The 21,125-nt window shown below is 33.6% G+C and overlaps 2 protein-coding genes across 4 annotated transcripts; one reads left to right on the plus strand and one right to left on the minus strand.

Annotated features, from left to right (window-relative positions):
• Positions 1-1,256: 1,256 nt before the first annotated feature.
• On the plus strand, positions 1,257-2,299 carry LOC110792608 (uncharacterized). Its single transcript, XM_056832515.1, has 2 exons — positions 1,257-2,052; positions 2,103-2,299. Exons 1-2 carry the CDS (start codon positions 1,257-1,259, stop codon positions 2,297-2,299), a joined length of 993 nt encoding a protein of 330 aa, XP_056688493.1.
• Positions 2,300-4,539: 2,240 nt separating this feature from the next.
• Positions 4,540-20,759, minus strand: LOC110792605 (probable rhamnogalacturonate lyase B). Of its 3 annotated transcripts, none has more exons than XM_021997432.2 (16): positions 20,591-20,759; positions 20,360-20,493; positions 10,525-10,591; positions 7,613-7,734; positions 7,422-7,469; positions 7,074-7,325; positions 6,849-6,984; positions 6,629-6,778; positions 6,347-6,502; positions 6,172-6,278; positions 5,991-6,090; positions 5,756-5,897; positions 5,493-5,652; positions 5,291-5,407; positions 5,083-5,209; positions 4,540-4,977 (listed from the first exon to the last, which is right to left on the minus strand). In XM_021997432.2, the coding sequence occupies exons 2-16, from the start codon at positions 20,461-20,463 to the stop codon at positions 4,735-4,737; spliced, it is 2,031 nt and encodes a 676-aa protein (XP_021853124.1). In that variant the 5' UTR covers positions 20,464-20,493; positions 20,591-20,759; the 3' UTR covers positions 4,540-4,734. The 3 variants fall into 3 exon arrangements, with proteins under 3 accessions (XP_021853124.1, XP_021853122.1, XP_021853123.1); XM_021997430.2 differs by having other exon boundaries at positions 6,608-6,778; positions 20,591-20,757; XM_021997431.2 differs by having other exon boundaries at positions 6,000-6,090; positions 6,608-6,778; positions 20,591-20,756.
• Between the last annotated feature and the right edge of the window lie 366 nt (positions 20,760-21,125).

A 21,125-nucleotide genomic window follows, 5' to 3' on the forward strand; every position in this document is an offset into this window, starting at 1 on the left:
GAAACGGAAATATTGTCAGAAACGGAAATATTATCGGAATCGGAAAATAATTCCGGAAACGGAAATATTAAATATTTGTTCGAAACGGAAATTAATTCCGGAATCGGAAATATTAAATGTTGTTCGTATCGGAAATGAATTCCGGAATCGGGAATTTAATCGGAAGCGTATCGTACGAATTAGCATCGGACGAGGCCCGCTAGACGAAGGCCCAGCACGAAGCCAGGCCATCGCCCAGCGAGCCGCACGCAACACGCCTCGACCAGGCCCAACGCAAGGCCAGGCCCAGCCAAGGGCGCGCGCGCGCACGCAGCACCGCACATGGGCTGTGCGCTTGTCGTGGGCCGCAAGGCCTGCGCGGGTGCACGGCTTGTGCGATGCGTATGCCGGAAATCCTAATTCTATTGAGATTCGTGCGAAGATTAAAATCCTAATCTTATTAGAATTGCTTTGTTATTTAGAGTCCTAATAAAGTTCTAATTAACAAATCCACATCCTAGTAGGATTACAATTCCTTTTCCATACCTCTATAAATAAGGGCCTAGGGGTCATTATTTATACATAAGTTTTCAAGTATTCAAAACTAGGATTTTTAAGCAGAAAAATCAGCCATAACTCTTGCCCATTTTAGCCGAAAATAATAGTACCTTAAGGGCGATTCTAGTTGGTCAATCTTAAGGCGGATCCGGACGTGCTGTGGACTATCTACGGAGGGACGACGCTTGGAGTCCTAAAGACTTGTTCTTGTTCGGTTCGGGCGCAGCTAGGGAAGGCACGCAACAAAGAGTATGCATCTAAATTATGCTATATGATTATGTGTAAATAATATGTATTCCTGGCTTAATGGTTTTTTCCGCATGATTTATGAATTCTCATATGTATCATAACCTAACATGCGATCCATATATTTTCGTTTCCGGAAATATCATCGTTTCCGGAGTATTCATTATTTGCCTTTGACGATCTCAGCTCCCACTGAAACCAAGATCCGTCGATTTCAAATATCCATAGATGGAGTATTTAATGCCATTAAATACTTAATCCGTTTACGTACTATTTGTGTGACCCTACGGGTTCAGTCAAGAGTAAGCTGTGGATTAATATCATCAATCCACTTGAACTGAAGCGGCCTCTAGCTAGGCATACAGTTCACTTGATCTCACTGAATTTATTAACTTGTATAATTAATACTGAACCGCATTTATTAGACTTACCATTAAATTCATACTTGGACCAAGGGCATTATTTCCTTCATTATGAGTACTGATGAGAGAGTTGGTTCTCCTGTCAGGAATACAGAAATAGTTGTTATTTGTGAGTGTATGCACCATTGTAGTATGGAGGATATTAAAAGTGTGGGTAATTTCTACACTTGGAATAACAAGCAGCAGGGTACAGCTAGGGTATTCTCTAAAATTGATAGAGTAATGGCTAACCCCAAATGGCTAGGTGATTATAGTTCAACTGAGGTTTTCTTTATGAATGAGGGGTGTTTTGATCATTCTCCTGGTTTATTGACTGTTTACCCTAGGGATACAGGGGGGAGAAAGCCTTTCAAATACTTTACAATGTGGAAATCTGCTCCTCGGTTCATGACAATTATTCAGGAACAATGGAATAGTCAAGTACAGGGGAGAAAGATGTTTTGTGTAGTTCATAAGTTGAAGAAGGTGAAGTTGGCTCTTAAAGAGTTGAATATGGGTGGTTTTTCTGATATTCAAGCTTCTGATCTTCAAGCTTATCATGACATGGTTACATCTCAAACTGCAATGCATCTTCAGCCTACTGATCAGACACTTGCTGATGCAGAAATCATTGCAGTACAGAATTATAAAATTAAGCATCAAGCTTATCTGGATTTCTTGAAACAGAAGGCAAAAGCTGCTTGGCTTAAAGATGGTGATGAAAATACTTCTTTATTTCACCAGAGTATTAAAGCTAGGAATGTTCATAATCAGGTTTACAGTATTCATGACATGGATGGGGTTTGGAGAGATAACCCTGCAGATATTTCTCAATTAGCCTTTTTAAATTTTTATACAGCTCTGTTGGGCACTACTCATACTGATATATATGACATGTGCTTAGGCATATTGTTTAAGGTGGTCCTATGGTTACTCATGCTCATAGAGATATCCTTAATGCTCCATACACAGCTGCTGAAGTAAAGAAGGCTTTGTTCTCTATTCCTGGTGTGAAAGCCCCAGGTCCTAATGGTTTTGGTTCATATTTTTTCAAGGATGCCTGGAACATTGTTGGTGATGATATTATTAATGTTGTGCTTGATGTTCTGCAGTAAGGAAAATTGTTAAAGGAACTCAATCATACAGTTATTACTCTCATTCCTAAGACTAAATGTCCAAAGAATGTGAGTGAATTCAGACCCATTTCTTGTTGTAATACTCTTTACAAGTGTATTAATAAGGTCATTTGTGGTAGATTGAGACAGATTTTACCAAATTTGTCCATGGTAGATACATAGTTCATAATATCATGGTGGTTCAAGATTTGGTGAAGCAGTATGGTAGGAAGAGTGCTAAGCCTAGTTGCATGATGAAGATTGATCTTCAAAAAGCATATGACACAGTAGATTGGGAATTTCTTAAAGAAATGCTGGTACACTTAGGGTTTCCTATAGCTTTTGTGGCACTTGTTATGGAGTGTGTTACTACTCCTAAATTTTCTTTGATGCTCAATGGGACAATGCATGGCTTCTTCAAGTCAGAAAGGGGTTTAAGACAGGGGGATCCCATGTCTCCTCTCCTTTTTGTTCTCTGTATGGAGTATCTCTCCAGAATTCTCAATGAAATGAGTGAGCTCCCTCAATTTCAGTTCCATCCTAGATGCAAAGAAATCAAGCTCACTCATTTATGCTTTGCAGATTATCTAATTTTGTGTAGTAAAGGTGAGTTCCCTTCTGTGTATCTCTTGCTTCAAGATTTTGAACTTTTCTCAGTTTCTTCTGGTCTCTTGGCAAATAAGCAGAAGTCTGCTATCTATTGTTGTGGCATGGCTAAGAATGATGTCACCGGAGTTGTAAATGTCTCTGGTTTTACTAGGAGTCAGCTTCCCTTTAAGTATTTAGGAGTTCCCATTTGTGCTAAAAGGATTTCAGCAGCTCAGTGTGATGTTCTGGTGGATAAGATGATTGCTAGGATTAAAGTATGGAGCTCAAGGAATCTCTCCTATACTGCAAGAATGCAACTCATTAATTCTGTTCTTATGAGTGTGCATATGTACTGGGCTCAGGTGTTTATACTTCCTAAGAGAGTTTTGCAGGAGGTCACTAAGATTTGTAGGTCATTCCTTTGGAGTGGCCAAGCTTATAGTCAGAAAACTAGTAATATCTCTTGGGAGAGTTCTTGCTGTGATAAAAAACAAGGTGGTCTTGGCTTCAGAGATGTGATCAATTGGAATATTGCAAGCATGGGGAAGTACGTTTGGGCTATTGCATCTAAACAGGACAATCTATAGATCAAGTGGATTCATGTTGTATACATTAAAGATGGGGATTGGTGGGATTACCTGCCTGCAGCTTCTGCTAGCTGGTATTGGAAGAAGATATGTGCCATAAAAGAGAAGATCAAGTTAGTTTATACTCAGGCTGAGTTCTCTGCTATGCCTCATTATTCTGTGAAAACGGTTTATGAGAAGATTATTGGGCCAAAGCCTCTGATTCATTGGGATACCATGGTTTGGAATAGGTTGAATATTCCCAAGCATAGATTTATATGCTGGCTGGCAGTGCAGAGTAGGCTCCAAACCACTGCAAAATTGGCAAGATTTGGGGTAAGCAATACTGCAGCTTGTTTGCTATGTGGTCAAGCTGATGAAGATCATAATCACTTGTTCTTTGAGTGTCCTTACAGTATCAGGTGCATTATTTCACTTAAATCTTGGTTGGGAATCTCATTTCCTTCTTGTAAGTTGAAGCAGCTTATGAGGTTCATTAGTCATGGCAGACTGTCTAAATTCAGGAGGCAAGTTGGCTTTGCAATGTTAGCTGTTGCAGTGTATTCTGTTTGGTCAAGCAGGAATAGTAGTTTTTGGAACTCTTCAATCCCAACTGTGCAGAATATTGTAGTTAGGATTAAGCAGAATGTTAGAGATCGAATCTTGTTAGTTATGCCTAAGAATGTAGGTAGGAGAGATAGCTTGTGGTTTGCTACTTTGTAAGCTTTGGCTTAGTCTGTTTTCTAGCTCTTTGGTGAAATTGTCCAACCTAGTTGGTTTGTTTCACCTCTGAGTTAGCTTAGGTTGTAAAATTTGTTTTGTGCTTTAATATTTTTCGATCTTGCTTGCTTAGCAAAAAAAAAAAAAAGTCTATGTTTCTTAGTGTTTATTTATTCAATTTTGTCTTGTTAGTAAAGTCTTGTTTAGGGTAAGTGTTTTAGGGAACTCTTATCTCCATCTTGTAATGTTCCATCCGAGTAACAAAATGGAACGTCCCTCAAAACTTCCTTTTGTTTTTTGTCTTGCCTCCAAATCAACAATCGAATAGACATGACCTCTATTTGAGTATTGTATGACAATGAAATCTACAACGCAATAGCAATAAGTGATATTTATCCTTCTGGGTAATAGTCTATTAAGAGTGGCTAACTATGTACAATTCTAAAGTTAGGAAATGCCTGAGCCATCAACAATTCAACATACCCCTACCATATAGTACACGTACGTACCTAAATTACTTACTAGAATACTACTATGATGAAGATGATGAGTGAATAAAAATCAAGTTGTTGGAGGGGGGCCTTCGAAACGAATATAATCATACATGACTCCGAAGAATGGGGATTCATGTTTGGTTTGCTTGAGATATATAGTGTTGTTCCCAACACAAAGCCATTCACTTGGAACATCAACATTAAACAATCTGTATATGCCATGAATACCATGTCTGGCAATGGCGTTATCTGAGCCTATAACCATTGTAGTGAAGTGGGGAATAGTGAGCTCTGGATCGTTGAATCTTACCTAACAAACCAATCAAAAAAAAAAAAGGTGTAAATATATATATATATTACTTACTAATAATATAGTTGGTCAGTATATATGTGATAAAAATGATAGGAATCCTACTTGCAATTCTGATCTCGTGGCAGAAGCCAAGGCAATTCTTAGAGTGTAGTTTGTAGACGGAATCACATCATGGAGCGCGAATATTATCTGCCATGTAGTTGGTTTATATGTATTATTTTCTGCCTTCCTGCAATTTGAAATATCAGTTTCTAACCCAAAACAACCAGAACGTACAAGAATATTCAAAGTGATGAGATTAGATGATTACCTAGTCACCTGTGCGAAAAACCAGTCTGTATGATAATCACTTTGACCAACTGTGTAAATGAGATCGTTGTCAGGATACAGTTCAGCATATCTTTCCCAAAGCCCATATTGTCTGAATCTGTTACGTTGAATCAGATATATCATTAAGTGACTCGGATATATATGATAATATAACAGTTAATTTAAAGAGCTAGCTAGCTTACTTGTTCTGATCGCTGTCAGTGTAAAGTTTGTTTACAAATAAGCTACTTGGCTGAGGAACATAGAACTCCAACGCAGTACGGTCAGGAATGCCTATTTGCCATAATGTCGGTCCATTTCTTAGTGGCTCGTACACAAGATTACCTAATTTGATCACTGAACCTGTTACAGAGTTTAGAGTTACAGACATAACAAACTCAAACTCGATTTCAAGTTGCTTGTTGAAAAACAACACTATTACTATTCGGATGTCAGAGTTGAGCACCTTGAGTTATTATGATGTCTTCGATGTACACATAATCTCCAATGAAACCAGGAACCCATCCAAACAAGTTGTAAGTACCTTCATGAACCCCTTTTATTAAGAATCCTCCATTACGGTCTGCTCGAGTCCAAAACTGATAACCCTGACAGGATACATATATTTTGATTTTTGAGTTCAATTTTCTGCATATACAAATACATAAACGAAACAAATCTACTCTTGATCCCTTTTTTACCACATGCACCTTTGTTTCGGTTTGCCAAGATCCGGCTACACCTGGTGCAGCAAGTCCAATCCAAGCATAACTTCCAGCCATGATTGTCCTCAATTTATACCTAGAAAAAGAAAAGCATATATAACAAGAAAATGCCATGATAATAATTGAAACCTAAGGAAGTAGCTATATACAGACCAACCTGTCATGGATAAGCAACCGACCAAATACAAAACCGCGTTCAACAGACTTAGGGAAGTCATTTGATAATGGAAATTCGTAAGGCCAGCTTCTAGTTTCTTGTATCATCTGCTTCAAACATGAGTTGTCAGCTGGACGGGAATTAGGAATTAGGAATTAATTAATTAATTAATTACCTGGTGCTTTGCATCATCCCAGAGTTGATGGAAATCTGTGTCCTGAGAAATTGAATTAAGGTAAACATAATAAGGGCCAAACACCTTCTTCCATGGTTCCCCTTGTTGAAATGACATGGTAACATCATAACCAGCATAGTGTGCACTATGAAACATCTGTTCCAAAACAAAAGAGTGAGTTAGTTGGAATATCATATCCATCTTATAGGCCGGTATGTGTAATTAATAAATAATAATAATAATAATAATAATAATACTGACAGCTAATGAAATAGGGCCAACATGGGATGTGAGATCTTGCTTAACAGGTCCAGCAGAACGGAACTCATTGGTGGGTGTAATAATCCAAAACCCAATTTGTGGATCAAATGATATCCAACCGTGCACCTTATTGTTTTTGTCCTCACACGAGTACTGGTACTTGTCATCTACCTGGAATTCATTTGACAATGTCAGACCATAAATCATTTGAAACAAACAATGGAAGCTAGCTTGAAAATACCTCGCCTCTGAAATCTGGATTTGTTGGATTAGTCAAAAGAACAGCTTCCTTAAAAGCAAGAGGAAGGCCTGTATCGCGATCCTGTGGCATAGGCATGGTCCTTTGCCTGTCGTCTGAGATGGCCATATAGTGAAACCTGTACACCATTTTCCCAAACTAATCATTCAATTCAACTTTAACAAAAACCTCATCATTAGAAATTGGAAGCTCATACATGATACGTACCGTTGTTCATCAAGCTTATAAACACTTCTTATTTGGTACATCTTTGCTGCAGGCATTCCTTCCTCACGATCTAAGATCGAATATGCATAGAACCCGGAGGATCCCCTTAGCATTATATACCTTCTGTCTACATTAGCAGGAATTCTCCATACTTGTGATGTGTTCCATGTGGTTGAATCCCATTTATAAGTAAATGATACCTCTACTTGATCCTCATTTTCTACCACCACATTAAAACTCGAACCTAGTAACCTGATGTTACCATTACACATTTACACGTACACTTCAGATAACAATTTTAATTTCAAACACTGATTAATTAACATAGGAAACTGCACAAATATATACCAGTCAGTGCCGTTGTAACCATTTGTGTCCCAAACTACATCCCAGTACCTAAATAAAACACCATTATCATAACCACAAAACACCTTGTTATTATCAAATACGGAGTACTCTTATTTTTAGTTAAAACTACATTATTAACTTTACTATTAATTCCAAATAAAGGGACAATTACTTTTTGAAGTGGTGCGTACCCTCTGTTTGGTTCCTTGTTATGATATTCAAGTATGTTATGCACTCCACCGTAGCTAACACCTGTCAGATAGCCTTCTGGATTTGCAATTGTGATTTGCACAATGCCATTATCAATCACCACCTACCAAAATGTTTATGCTGCTGGTAAGCTTCACATAGTACGCTAGTACTACATCGATATATGTGCACCAGAACCGTGCTTCAGTTCTCAAAGAAACATGATTCCAAATAGGATGAGACTAGCATTCCAGAACGGGTAAGTATTAATAATGGAAAATATTTTTAATAATCTTGCTTTTGAAAAAAAATTCCCAAACATAGGTCAAGTTTGCATCACACTTTTCCTAAACATGGGCATTAATTCATGTGACAATTGTCATCTTTTTTTTATCAAAATACCCTCATCCTACAAATTTGCATCACAATTGACATGTATCATTTCAATCCAGGTTTAGGTATTAATTCATGTGACGACATGTTTAGGAAAAGAGAGTTGTCACACGAATTTCAAAAGAATATAACAAAATGGGTGGATAGAATAGGGAAATAATTAAGAGATTCAATGGGGTTAAATATTTATTTGGGAGTAAACAAGTGGGCCATTGTTAAGGTATAGTGGGGATAAATGTTGGACAAATAAGAAAATATTTCAAAAGAGACTAAAGAAAAAATATTAGTCTATACGGAAAGAGAACTTACATTTTAGAATGGATATGATTAAATGAATATGTTCAAGATGTATCTTTAATTAGCGGAAATATTTCAATTAAAATTTTTTGTTAAAAAAATGATCAACTAATAATTAAGAACTAGTGTGTGGCCCGGGCGATGCCCTGATCGCTACATCGAATAGTTAAAATTTTATATTTTTCTTGAGCTCAATATTTGACGAAATGCATGTATACCTTAAAGTGAAAAACATCAATTAAGTTTGACACACTACGTCATTTATCATGCCAAGTAATTTTTCAATTAGATCATCTTACAATTGTATTTATTTTCTAGTGGAACTAAGTGCTTCAAATTAATAACACCAAATTAGATATAAGCAGCCATGCAAGGTATTTCTATAGTTGATGCTTATGAGATTCATGACATCATGTTTCTTCGTAGTTGTCCTAATTATTTGTTTTTATTTTTTTCAAAATATTCCATAGAAAATAAAAAATCAAATAAAAATTTAGTTGGTTTAGACTTCATGTTAACATTTATTTATAAATTAATGTGAAGAAATAAACAACAATTGGTGGTTGGTTAAGATGCTAATGAGAATTATCATTCAAACATGAGGTGAGTTCAAACCTCGTTGTATTGATTTTTGGTTATTCATGACATGACATACCACTTGATGAGTGAATGATGTGGCGCAAAGGGAAGAGTACTACGTGACACATAGACGTTTCCCAAAACGTCTTTTAATATATTAGTATAGATATTTTTGCGTGTATGCTACGTAATCTACTTAATTTTAAAATAGGACGGAGTACATAAAAGTGATAAGGTTTTAGGTTTTTCGGATAGGACACCAAACTGCTCAATAGTTAATTTATATAAAAGAGATTTTATCAACGGCCCAATGTTTCATTAACCGTGTCAAACAGACTTAAATTAATAAAATTAAAGAAAGATGGTCAAGGACCTATTTTCTTAAAAAATAAATAAATACTCCATAATAAACCCGTAAAAGTTTTTGCCAAACCAAACTAAATCGTATTACATGTCAAATCGAACCAAATCAAACCGCCCTAATACGGTTTGGTGCGCTTTGGTTTGTAGTTTTAACCCAAAAAAATTGTTAAAATATGGAGTAGCTTGCAACATAAATGTTTAACTCAACACATTAATAAAATGCTTGAGAAAATAAATACATTGGCAAAATAAATCACCTAATTAAAACAATACTACTAACTCTATATATTTGTTAGAACTTGGAATACTTGATATAAATTTTATAACATAAGTACAAAAACCGTCTTAAGTGGTTGATCACGGTATGCGGTTAGTTTCAAATTTTTAGGAATCCAAACCATAAAGTACGTTTTAAAAAAAAAACTCAAACCCAAAACGTAATTTTAAAACCGTAAATCGAATCAAACCGTTAATTTGGTTAATAACTTGGTGTTATTCATACCAAACTTTGAACTGGCCCTGTTTGGTTAGGAGCAGTTAGCTGTTAGCTGATAGCTGGTTTGACTAGTTGTTAGTGGTTAGCTGTTTGTATTAGCTGATTTGACTAGCTGGTTGAATTAGTTGTTTGTGTAAAAGTGTTTGGTAAATTAGCTGATAGATGTTAGCTGTTTAATATGTAAAATGACCATTAAGGACATTGACATACTTTGTTTTTTATTAATATTAGACAAATAATTTATTGTGTTAATTTTTTTCTCTTTATTTTTTTAATAAACAATGACTGAATAAAATAATTTTAATTTTTTTATTAATTTTTTTTAATAATATATTTTTCAAATAGAGAAATATTAATAATGATATTTCAAGCATGATTGCAATATATTTCAATTGATTCAAAGTACTAATATAAAATTTATTAAAACAAAAAACGAATCTAATAAATACGGTGAAATGAAAAAAAAAGTGTGAGTAATGTTTTTAGGAGAAAAATATTGTAGGGTACCAAGGTTGAAAGTGGTTATAATTATAGGCAATATTAGGACAAAATAGTCATTTTCATCCACTTTGTCAAACCTCTAATTGCAAAAAGCTTCTATATTGAGCTTTTTCAAAATTAGTTTTTTCACTCCAAAACTCTCTTCCAAACCTCTCATAACCAAACACCTCCAATTAGATTTTTCTAAAAGTCAAACCTCTAATTCAACCCAAAACTCTCTTTTTCTCTCAAAAGTCAGCATTGCGTCAGTAAAAATTAAATCAAATGAATAGACGTAGGTCTTACTTCTTTGTCTGTCACGTTCAAGGTAACTCCTGGGGAGGTTGTGTGGTCATACTTTTTTGGTCTTCCACTGCAGCTCCAACAAATAAAAATTATATAAAATAAATAAATTCAGTATATCAGGAATATAATCAATACGGAGTAACTAAATATTGCATTAGAAACTGAAAAACGTATCTTAAAGAATTTTTTTTTTTCTTTTTTTCTAAGTAAGAAAGGATAATATTAATCACCAAAAACAGATTACAAGCTAGGCTAACTCCAAAGGAAACGAACCAATTAGGTTGGACCCTTTCACAAAGGAGAGAGCAACACAACTAAACAACTCTTAAAGAGTTAAAAACCATAAGCTATCCTTTCGACTTACTTTTCTAGGCATTACACTCCTAATTCGATCTCTCACAATCTGCTTGATTCTATTAACAGTGTTATGCACAGTTGGGATACACTTATCTTAAAGAATTACATTTAGATTTAAATATTGCAAAAGAATAGGCCACTCATTTTTGAAGAGCTATTTGAGGTGAATCAGTAATTTCAACATTTCAAATATCTAATGGGAGTATTTGTTTAGGATAGATTTAATTTGGAAAAGTGTTTTGGGATGAAAGAGTAATTTTGAAAAATCACAATAATATGATAATTATGTCCTATTACTGTTTAACTACTACCTTTACCAACTTAAGCCATTTTATGTGAATGACATTAATGGTCGTTTTACACATTAAACAATTAATAATTAACCTGTAATTTACAAAACACTTTACACAAATAATCAATTCAACCAATTAATCAAACTACTTCGTTTCTTTTTGCTCTTTACGTTTGGTTTTTTACATGTTTATTAACGACTAATTAATGTACATTGAGATTCCTCTATTTTTTTTATTTAAACAAGGCAAATTACGTTTATTTATAATGTTTTCACTTTTATCAAAATTCTGATATTGGAAAAATGAGAAAAATTTAATGTCCCAATGAAAAAGTGTGAAAGATTAAATGACCCAATGAATTTCATTGGTTAAAATATTCATTGGACACAAATTTTGATAGATTATTAAAGCATTTATGTGATTATATAAAAGGAAATGTAAAAAACATTTTGAAACACCCAAAAAGGAAAACGTAAAGAACAACAAGAAACAGAGCGAGTAGCTAAACCCCTGTTTAGTTCACCTTATTTCAGGACCTTATTACTTATTTTAGATTTAATCAGATCAAATCAGACCAGATCAGATCAGAAAAAATAAGTTCAGATCAGATCAGATCAGATCAGAAAAAATAAGTTCAGATCAGATCAGACCAGACCAGATTACTATTATTATTATTATTATTATTATTATTATTTTATTATTATTATTATTATTATTGGTATATGTTTATGTCATTGTTATTATATTTAATATTTTTTTTTACTATTATTGCTTTAATAAAAAATAATGTTGTTGTCGGTGCAATTAAAATCTATTATTTAAGGCATAAAAAACATTAACAAAACATTCAAATTGATCATGTCCAAATAAAAACCATTAAGTCCAGATCATAAACGATATGATCAGGTCATGTCCATATCAGAACTGATTTTTATAGATCAGAACCATTATATATCCAGGCTAGAACTGATAGGATCAGATAATATCCAGATCATAACTGATCTGTACAGATCATGTTCAAATCTGCAAAGATCTTGTCTACATTAGAACCGATCCTTACAGAACCAATATATTCAGATCAAAACCGATTTGTACAGATCATGTCCAGATCAGGATCGATATGTCCAAATTATAACTGGTCTAGATATCGACTCCATACAGATTATGTTCAGATCAGAATTGATCTGCAAAGACCATGTCCATATCAGAATTGATTTGTACAGATTATGATCAGATCAGAATTGGTTTGTACAGATTATGACCAGATGAGAACTGATCTATACAGATCATGTCCAGATCAGAACTGATCTTTATAGATCATGTCCAGATCAGAACTAATCTGTTCAGGTCATGTCCAGATCAGAACTGAACTGTACATATCATGTCCAGATCATAATTGAACTGTACAGATCATGTCTTGATCAGAACTGATCTGTACAGATTGTGTCCATATCAGAACTGATCATGTCCAGATCAGAACTGATCTGTATAAATCATGTCTAGATCAGAATCGATCTGTACAAATTATATCCAAATCAGAACTTATATGTCTAGATCAGAACCGATCTGTACAAATCATATCCAGATCAGAACTTATATGTTTGGCCTCAACAAAAATAGGACATTTAGATCCTTTGTCAATTTTATCAAAATAAATTTAGTTCATGTACTTTAACTTTTTCATGTAAGAAACATTTAAACGTCCTAATCGATTGTGTCAATGATCCATAGACTCAACAATATAAGCAAAAGAAAAAGTACTTTCATTATTGTTCAAAACATTCAACACAAACAATCCTTCACTAAGGTAACTTTTCCCAACAAAGTCTTCATTCTTAGAGATAACAATCTTGTCCGCCTCTAAGACAAGTTTTTGGCCGGCTTTGTTGAGAAGGGCTTCCAAAACAAGATTCCTCCTAAGGGAGGAAACATACAAGACATTATTCAAAGATAGTTTTTCCGAAAGTGAGTTTAAGGTGGACCTTCCCTTTGCCAAGAATTCCTTATGTGCTACTATTTCCCATGTAAACATGGTCTCCATCGGTAGTATCCTCAAAGTCCTTCATGATAGCCTTGTTAGCACAAAAGTGTCTTGCTGCTCCCGTGTCCAAGATCCATTCCACCTAGCTTGTTCTCCACCAAGTTGGCTTCAACCAACACCGCGACTATCACATCATTCTTTTGAACAAGGTTGACTTGGGAGGCACCATTGGAGTGTCTCTTGTGGCGGTGGTCACATTGATAGGCTTTGTGTACTATCTTTCCACACACATAGCAAACTCCTTTGGTCTTTTGAATCTTGTTGTGGTTAGTGAAATTTCCTTGGTTGAATGATTTTTCTTCTTCCCTTTGAACTTGTTTTTAGCCATAGGAGCACTAGATTCAACGATGTTAGCTTTAGAAGAACTGAAAGAAAGAGAATCAAACTTATCCTTGAGAAGGATAACCTCTTCGGTCCTCATATAACCAATGAACTCTTGGAGGTTCATGCCCTTCTTCTTGTGCTTCAAAGAGTTGTGGTAGTCGTTCCATGATGCTGGAAATTTCTCCAAGAGCACATTGGGTTGAAGAGTTTCACACATCTTCATTCCTTCACCCAAGATGTCGGTGACAATGTTCTCATAATCAAGAACTTGATCCATGATCGATTTTTCATCCGTCATCTTGAAATTGAACCACTTACCAACAACATACTTTTTCTTACCGGCATCATCGACTCCATACTTCTTTTGCAAGGTGTCTCAAATGGACTTGCTTGACCGATTGGTGATGAGGAGGTCAAACAAGATTCCATTCACATGATGGAGGATGTGAGCCAAAACAAGCTAGCTTGTTGTCTTTCTCCTTCTTGATTAATAGTACGGTTGCCTTCTTGACATATTCCGCCGAAAGGGAGGGATCCGGTGCTACCACCTTGCTTGGTTCAATTGCTTTTATCACATCCTTACAGAGCACATAATATATTTTAAGTTGCTAAAAAAAGATCAACAATTTTTGTGACCATCTATTGTAGTTCTTACCATCAAGAGGCTCCAACTTAGAGAGGTCGGGAAGAGTCTTGTTCAACGTAGAGTTAGCCATGACAGTAGACATAATCTCATTTTCAAATATTTGTATTTCAGGTGTTTTAATACGAAGAACAAGAAAGTAAGGACTTACGGAACTTGTTGTGCCATGGTAACCAAACCATTGCCTTGAAAACGAGATTCGGTGCAAGCGGTGTGCACAATTGTAATCATCGATTCATTCCCTATGTTTACATAACTCTCACCACACAATGACACTATTGGGGGTGAGATGGAGTTACTACCCAAAAGAAAGGAAGAAAATGAGAAGATAAGAGAATGATTTTCTGTGTACGACACAAGAAATGAAGCATGTATTTATAGGATTAGTGGAGGAATCAAAACATCCAAGAGATCCAAAGAAATCCAATCACCATAATTACAATTAATCTTTCATAATGAAGAGTTAAAATTCCCTTAATCGAGAGGAACTTAAACACCTTCTAACTCATCAGAAGGATTAATGGCCTTTAACACACTCTTAATAAGGTTGTTCCAAAAGGAATCACAAGGAAGCCAATCCAATGTACAAAAGACGTCTTTTGGCCTCCGTCCGATGGTCCGCCTGATCGGGTGACCCGCGCCCGGTCGGATGTGGTTCAACATCTTAAAATCTCTTTAATTCGACCTCCCCCCAATCGGGCGCCCACAAGAGTGAAATATTACGAGCTATTCGTCAGGTCGGGCGAATTACTCGCCCACTTTCATTTTGTACACGCAGCCAATCGGGCGCCATCTGTCCAATGACCATTAGCCGGACTTCTTTTTCAAGCTTTACTTCCAACACTACTCTAGTTTGTCATTATGTTACATTACCACCATCTTTAACAAGAATTTGCAAATATATAAGGACTATTGTAGAGGATGATGGGCTAAATACAGATATGACCTTAATAATACGGTAAGAATACGAATAATGTTAATGGAATGTGTTATGTGTGTATAACTTGGCCATGAATGCAAAGCCACCGGCTTTATAGTTAGTGGGATGACTTCAACTATACGCACGAAACAATTCTCTTCCCACCCCACTATCATACAACCAGTTCAATGTTATTATATCCTATTTCTTTTATCACCAAACTTCTTTCGGTAAAAAAAAGTTTAAAAATTTAAAAATAATTAATAAGAAATGAAAAAAGCAACCCGGTTTTCACTGTGTGACAAACAGCCTATAAAATGTCTACAAACGATGCTTCCTTTAAAAGTGACAACAAATAAACTAATTCAAGGACATTTTAAGCCGTTTGGTCCACTTTTGTAAGCGCATTGTACACCAAAAGCACCCACTCCTAGGCACCTAGCTAACACCCCACAATATACTTGTATACTCCTTTCGTCCCTTAATACTCACACTGATTTGACAGATGTAGAATTTAAGACACTTAAATTGACTTATTAATTAAATGTGTGTTAATTGGTAGTGGGGTATTATTTTTAATATAGTTAGTGAAAAATGTGTAAGGGTGGAGAGTGGTGAGTGGGGGGTGTGAATTTTTAAATGATTTTTTTGTAGAGAATAGGGGTAGGTGGGTTAATAGGTAAGTGTGAGAAATAATATAATATTGGTAAAAAAATTCATTTATAGAAACGTACAAGTATTAAGGGACGACAAGCAAAGGAAAGCGGTGCGAGTATTAAGGGACGGAGAGAGTAGTTATACGTACTAGTTGTGATGCCCCGGTCGTTGCCTGGGTTGTACGATAATATTTCAAGCATTGGAAACATCACAAATATAACCAAACTCTTTAATTCTATGTTTTCTCTAAGGCGAAGGTGTTTTTTCCCCTAAATTGAACAACTTGAATGTAATCAAATGTATAAGATTTTCGATAAATTCATAGCTTCGATGTAGTTTGGTACTATAAGCATATTTTTGTGTAGTCTGTATTGCTTTTGATCAAACTCATACAGCACATTGGAAATAGTGGGACTAAATGAATTTTATGTGAGAGTAAAATTGTGATTCCCTGAGCATTTATAGCAATTGAGCAATATTTTGATATCAACCAACTAAGATTTCAGTAAGAATTACTTTGTTTTCTACTCCCTCTGTCTCTTTTTGTTTTTTACGTTTTCCTTTTTGGATATTTCAAAATTTTCTTTACATTTCTTTTTATATTATCATATAAATGTCATAATATTCTATCAAAATCCGTGTCCAATAATTATTTTAACCAATTAAATTCATTGAGTCATTTAATTTCTCACACTTTTCCATTGGGACATTAAATATTTCTTATATTCCCAATATCAGAATTTTAATAAAAGTGAAAACATTATAAATAAACGTAATTTGTCTTGTTTAAATAAAAAAAAATAAAGGAATCTCAACACACATTAATTAATCGTTAAAACGCGTGAAAAATATCAAACGTAAAGAACAAAAAGAGACGGATGGAGTAATAGTTCAAGCAACGAAAAAAATGTTTCCCTACGTTTTACAGTAACACTTGAGTTTAGCTAAAGGTTGGACCAGGTTGGGGTCCAACCTTTTGCAATTTTCACCATTTAGGACCTATACTTTTTTTTCAACGTTTGGATCTCAATTTCATTTCCGGCCAATTAACCATAGTTTAACCCACCTGTAATCATACTATCACTCAAATAATAAGTTAAGCCAAAAGTTAGGATCCAACCTTTTGATTTTTTCACCTTTTAGGATCCAAACACTTTTTTCACCTTTTGGAAACTCATTCCCATTTTTCGTATACCAATGTTATTTACAAAAAAATCAATAAAAGGCAAAAACATATATTTTATCACTCGACTTAATAATTATAATAATATAAATAATTATTGTTATTATAATTATTTAATAATAAAAATAAAAGTTATTATTATTTAATAATAATAATTATTATTAATTAATAATAAAAATAATTCACCTTTTCCAAACCCCTTCATACAATTAAAACTACATATATAGTACTCTTCTTCAAACTTCATGATAATCTATTCTCATTTATAAAACCTTGTTGAAATTTAATACGTAATCTAATAACAACTGATTTGAATATGTTATAGAAAATTTGAGGTCAGAAATTTTAATTCGAAAATCGCTGATGAATTTTGATCGAGTTAAGCATAAATCATTTTACTACCTCGTATATTATGGGAATCAATAATCAAATTGTATGTATTCTCATAAAACAATTAAGAACTAGTATGATATATTATTTTGTGATTAACCAGAATTCGTTTAAAATTAACCTGACCATTTTTATTATTTCTACGTTTTTTTAATTAATATTTTTCAAACAACCCACAAATAATTGCACGGATATACCATCAATGGCGAATCTTCCTTACAGATTACAGCTTGGGTCCCGAGGCGGAAAATTCCGTAGTGCATTTTTATTTCCACCGTCCCCCGTAAAAATTTGAGTACTCAGTACTCCCTCCGTCCCAGATTAGTTGTTACACTTACCTTTGCACAAAGTTGTAGGTGATAAATGGTTGTTTGGTTATCAATTGTTATTTTATTGAAAAAGTAGATGTGATAGGAGTTAGTGGGGTATTTTTTTTAATTGAATGAGAGAGAGTGTGGTGACAAAAAAAATTGTGGGAAGATAGAGACAATATAGTAATTGTGGGGTCATTCATAATTTAGAAGTGTAACAACTAATCTAGGATGATCGAAAAAGGAAAGTATAACAACTAATCTGGGACGGAGGGAGTATAATTGTATAAATGTTGTACTCCGCTATATTGATTAATTTTCTATTACCCCCTGTAAAACTGTTCAAGATCTGCCATTGAACACCATAACTTAATATATAAAATACAATCAACTTGTAAATAATTATTTGCTTCTTTACTCTTTAAATTATTTGATGCCCAAAATAATTTTTCTATGGGCTAAATTTGAAAATTAAGATGCCCAAGTCAATTAAGTTTGTATATGAGCTAAGTTTGTGAATTAAGTTACATATTATTTCAATTTGAGCTTATTATAATGTCAATGATTAAAAACTTAAATAATTGAATTGTAATTACATGAAAACATGAATGAGTTCTCAAAAGGTGAAAAAAGAAAGATCAAGTCCTGAAAGATGAAATAAGGAAAATATTAGCCATCAAACTTTGGATTTACTTTAACCTTTTAACCCAAAGACCTAACCTTTTAATATACTCTAGTTTATTTCATTTCATTTCTCTTCCCTTCCTTTTATTTCCCTTGCATTCTCTTCCTTTAATTAATATTGAATCAAACAGGGGCTGCAATACGGAGTATCTCGGTAGTTTTCTAGCTAATATAGTCGCACTTTTGTAATTGTGAATTCTTTATTAAGTACGGTGTATATTTGTAAATTAAAGTTAAATTAAACTATCAAAGTGAACTTAATGAGTTTTTATTAGAAAAGATGAAACTTGAGATTGAAGGAGTATAACATCTACGGGGGATGTGGAGCTTACTTGAGTATAGTTCTGCGATAAATTTAACAAATTAGTGCTTTTTTTCTTTTTGAGATAAAAAAGTAAATATCAAGTGTCTACTTTGGTATTATAAAAAATAAAATAAAATAAAGTGTCTACTTTGAGGTAAAAGGTAATATCTTGATGGATTACAAATTCTACCTGAACGGTCCATTGAAAAAAGAGTAGGTTGGGAGTATTAATTTTCAAAAGGAAAATATATACAAAAGGTCTTGTGCGCACAAGGTGTACAATAAATTTATTGTACACCAAGATAACTTTTACACATTTTTTTGTAACTTTAATCTAGTTTTGATCGACTTTTATATTAGTAAAAAAAAAAGTCGATAGATAAACATTTTAAAGGGTTAAATGATTAATTTTATACATTATTAGTGATTTTGAAGAAATAAGTTTTATTAAAATGAAAAAATTTATCATTAAAAAATAGATAACTTTTACATATATAAGCTTAACTTTTAAGCATTTTGAGTTAACTTTTTACTCCGGTGTACAATATTTATTGTACAACCCTTGTAAATAAGAATTTGTGAAATATATAATGCAACCCATGAAACTAAATACTTCGTTTCTTTAAAAGGAAAGTATAAGAGGTTATGAATGAAATTATGAAAATATTAATCCCTCCGTTTCTTTTTGTTCTTAACATTTTTTTGGATCTCTTAAAATATTTTTTGCATTTCCTTTTTCATTTTTCATTTTTTTCATTTAATTGGTTGATATTTATATTTAATCAACCACTTTTATTTTCATATCTCGAAATATATTAATGTAATTATATCGATCAATAGAAGGAAGTGAGACACAAGTGACACAAATTTCTAGACAGAAGATTCAAATACTACTCCCTCCGTCTCTTTTTGTTCTTTACGTTTTCCTTTTTTGGTGTCTCAAAATGTTCTTAACATTTCTTTTTATATTATCACATATATGATTTAATATTCTATCAAAATTTGTGTCAAATTATTATATTAACCAATTAAATCCATTGGGTCATTTAATTCCTCATACTTTTTCATAGGGACATTAACTTTTCTCATTTTTTCAATATCAGAATTTTGATAAGACGTGAAAACATTATAAATAAATATAATTTTCCTCGTTTACATTAAAAACTTAGAAGAGTCTCAATGCACATTCAAAATGCGTGTAAAATACTAAACGTAAAAAACAAAAAGAGACGGATGGGAGTACCATTTAAATAAAAATCACGAGTGAAATGATTTGTTTTGTTCAGTAGTTGGATAGTCTTGTGAACTTTAAAGACATGAGGTAGTTGTTCTCATGTAATTCCCTCATCATAACAATATCCAATACCTTCCTCAACCTTTTACTTCTTTAGTTCTGTCTCATTATATCTCTCTCCTCCCCGTGAACTTTTAGATTCATCATTAGAAAAAAAAAAACAAAAAATATTTCTTGAGACTTGTAGTAGTAAAACAATAAAAAGATTAATTATACAAGCTGTAATAAGTAAAACTTGAAGAATTAAAGTTGATAAATGTATATTTGTAAGAGAAAATGGAGAAGAACGAAAGTGGGTTTCTCTAGCAAAACATTGAGAATTTTAGTGGGAAAACAATAGCAAAGCTTAATTATACCAACAATAATTGAAATTCAACAATCAAAGTTGATTAATGTATAATGTGTGTAGTGAAAGAAAATGGAGAAGAACTTAACTGGGTGTCTTTAGCAAAACATTGAGAGACCAAGAACATCTCCACAGCCATTGTTATGAACAAGGCTAAACCCCAACTTTTGGCTTTCCTCCAACTCACATTCATCTTCCTAGCTAGACTTTTATAATCCTTTACCTGCATGTAATATTTATTGTTGTAACACAAGTGATGTTTAATTATAAATATTGTTCATAAAAAATGTAGAGTTTACGTTGTGTTTTAAAACAGTTACCTGTAATCTGTATAGTGTATACCGTTCACGTAAGCTTGAGAAATTGTAATCGAAACTGGGAAATTATGTTGCATGCGATGAGGATTACTAGAACACCTAAATTTGAGAAAAATAGATAGATACAAATGTTGAAAACAGAGAAATGGAAACAGGGGGAAGTTTAACTAGAGTTGGAGTTTTATTATTTATATGTGTTACAAAAACTATATTATAAAAATCAACTTAGTGGGAATGTTGGAATATTCACTTTTGATTAATTTCCTCAATTGGGGTTTTGGACCTTATTGTTTTTTTCCTTTAATTATTAGCTTCGTTAATGTTGACTGCTCTTTCTTTTGGTACGTGTTCTACTGTATATTATACTTAGCGTCGTTGTATAAGTAACTCAAATACCAACTTTGGGTTGTATTACAGGGTTACTTTTTTACTTTTTCATTACTTGTATTGGGGATAGATTTAGTTTAGCGTCTTCACAAATCACAAGAGTGGTTCAGGGTTGCCCTTTCGAGTTCATCCTAAGAATTATCATATCAAA

The sequence above is a fragment of the Spinacia oleracea genome, chromosome 6 (genome assembly GCF_020520425.1).
Source record: "Spinacia oleracea cultivar Varoflay chromosome 6, BTI_SOV_V1, whole genome shotgun sequence".
NCBI lineage: Eukaryota > Viridiplantae > Streptophyta > Magnoliopsida > Caryophyllales > Amaranthaceae > Spinacia > Spinacia oleracea.

Coding starts and splice junctions, on each gene's coding strand:
- LOC110792605 (XM_021997430.2), bottom strand. CDS start 20,463: ATGAATGTGAGTTGGAGGAAAGCCAAAAGTTGGGGTTTAGCCTTGTTC. Junction 7,735..10,524: donor TGAACGTGACAGACAAAGAA/GTAAGACCTACG, acceptor ACATTTTGGTAG/GTGGTGATTGATAATGGCAT. Junction 6,779..6,848: donor ATCCAGATTTCAGAGGCGAG/GTATTTTCAAGC, acceptor AATGAATTCCAG/GTAGATGACAAGTACCAGTA.
- LOC110792608 (XM_056832515.1), top strand. CDS start 1,257: ATGAGTACTGATGAGAGAGTTGGTTCTCCTGTCAGGAATACAGAAATA. Junction 2,053..2,102: donor TTTTTATACAGCTCTGTTGG/GCACTACTCATA, acceptor ATATTGTTTAAG/GTGGTCCTATGGTTACTCAT.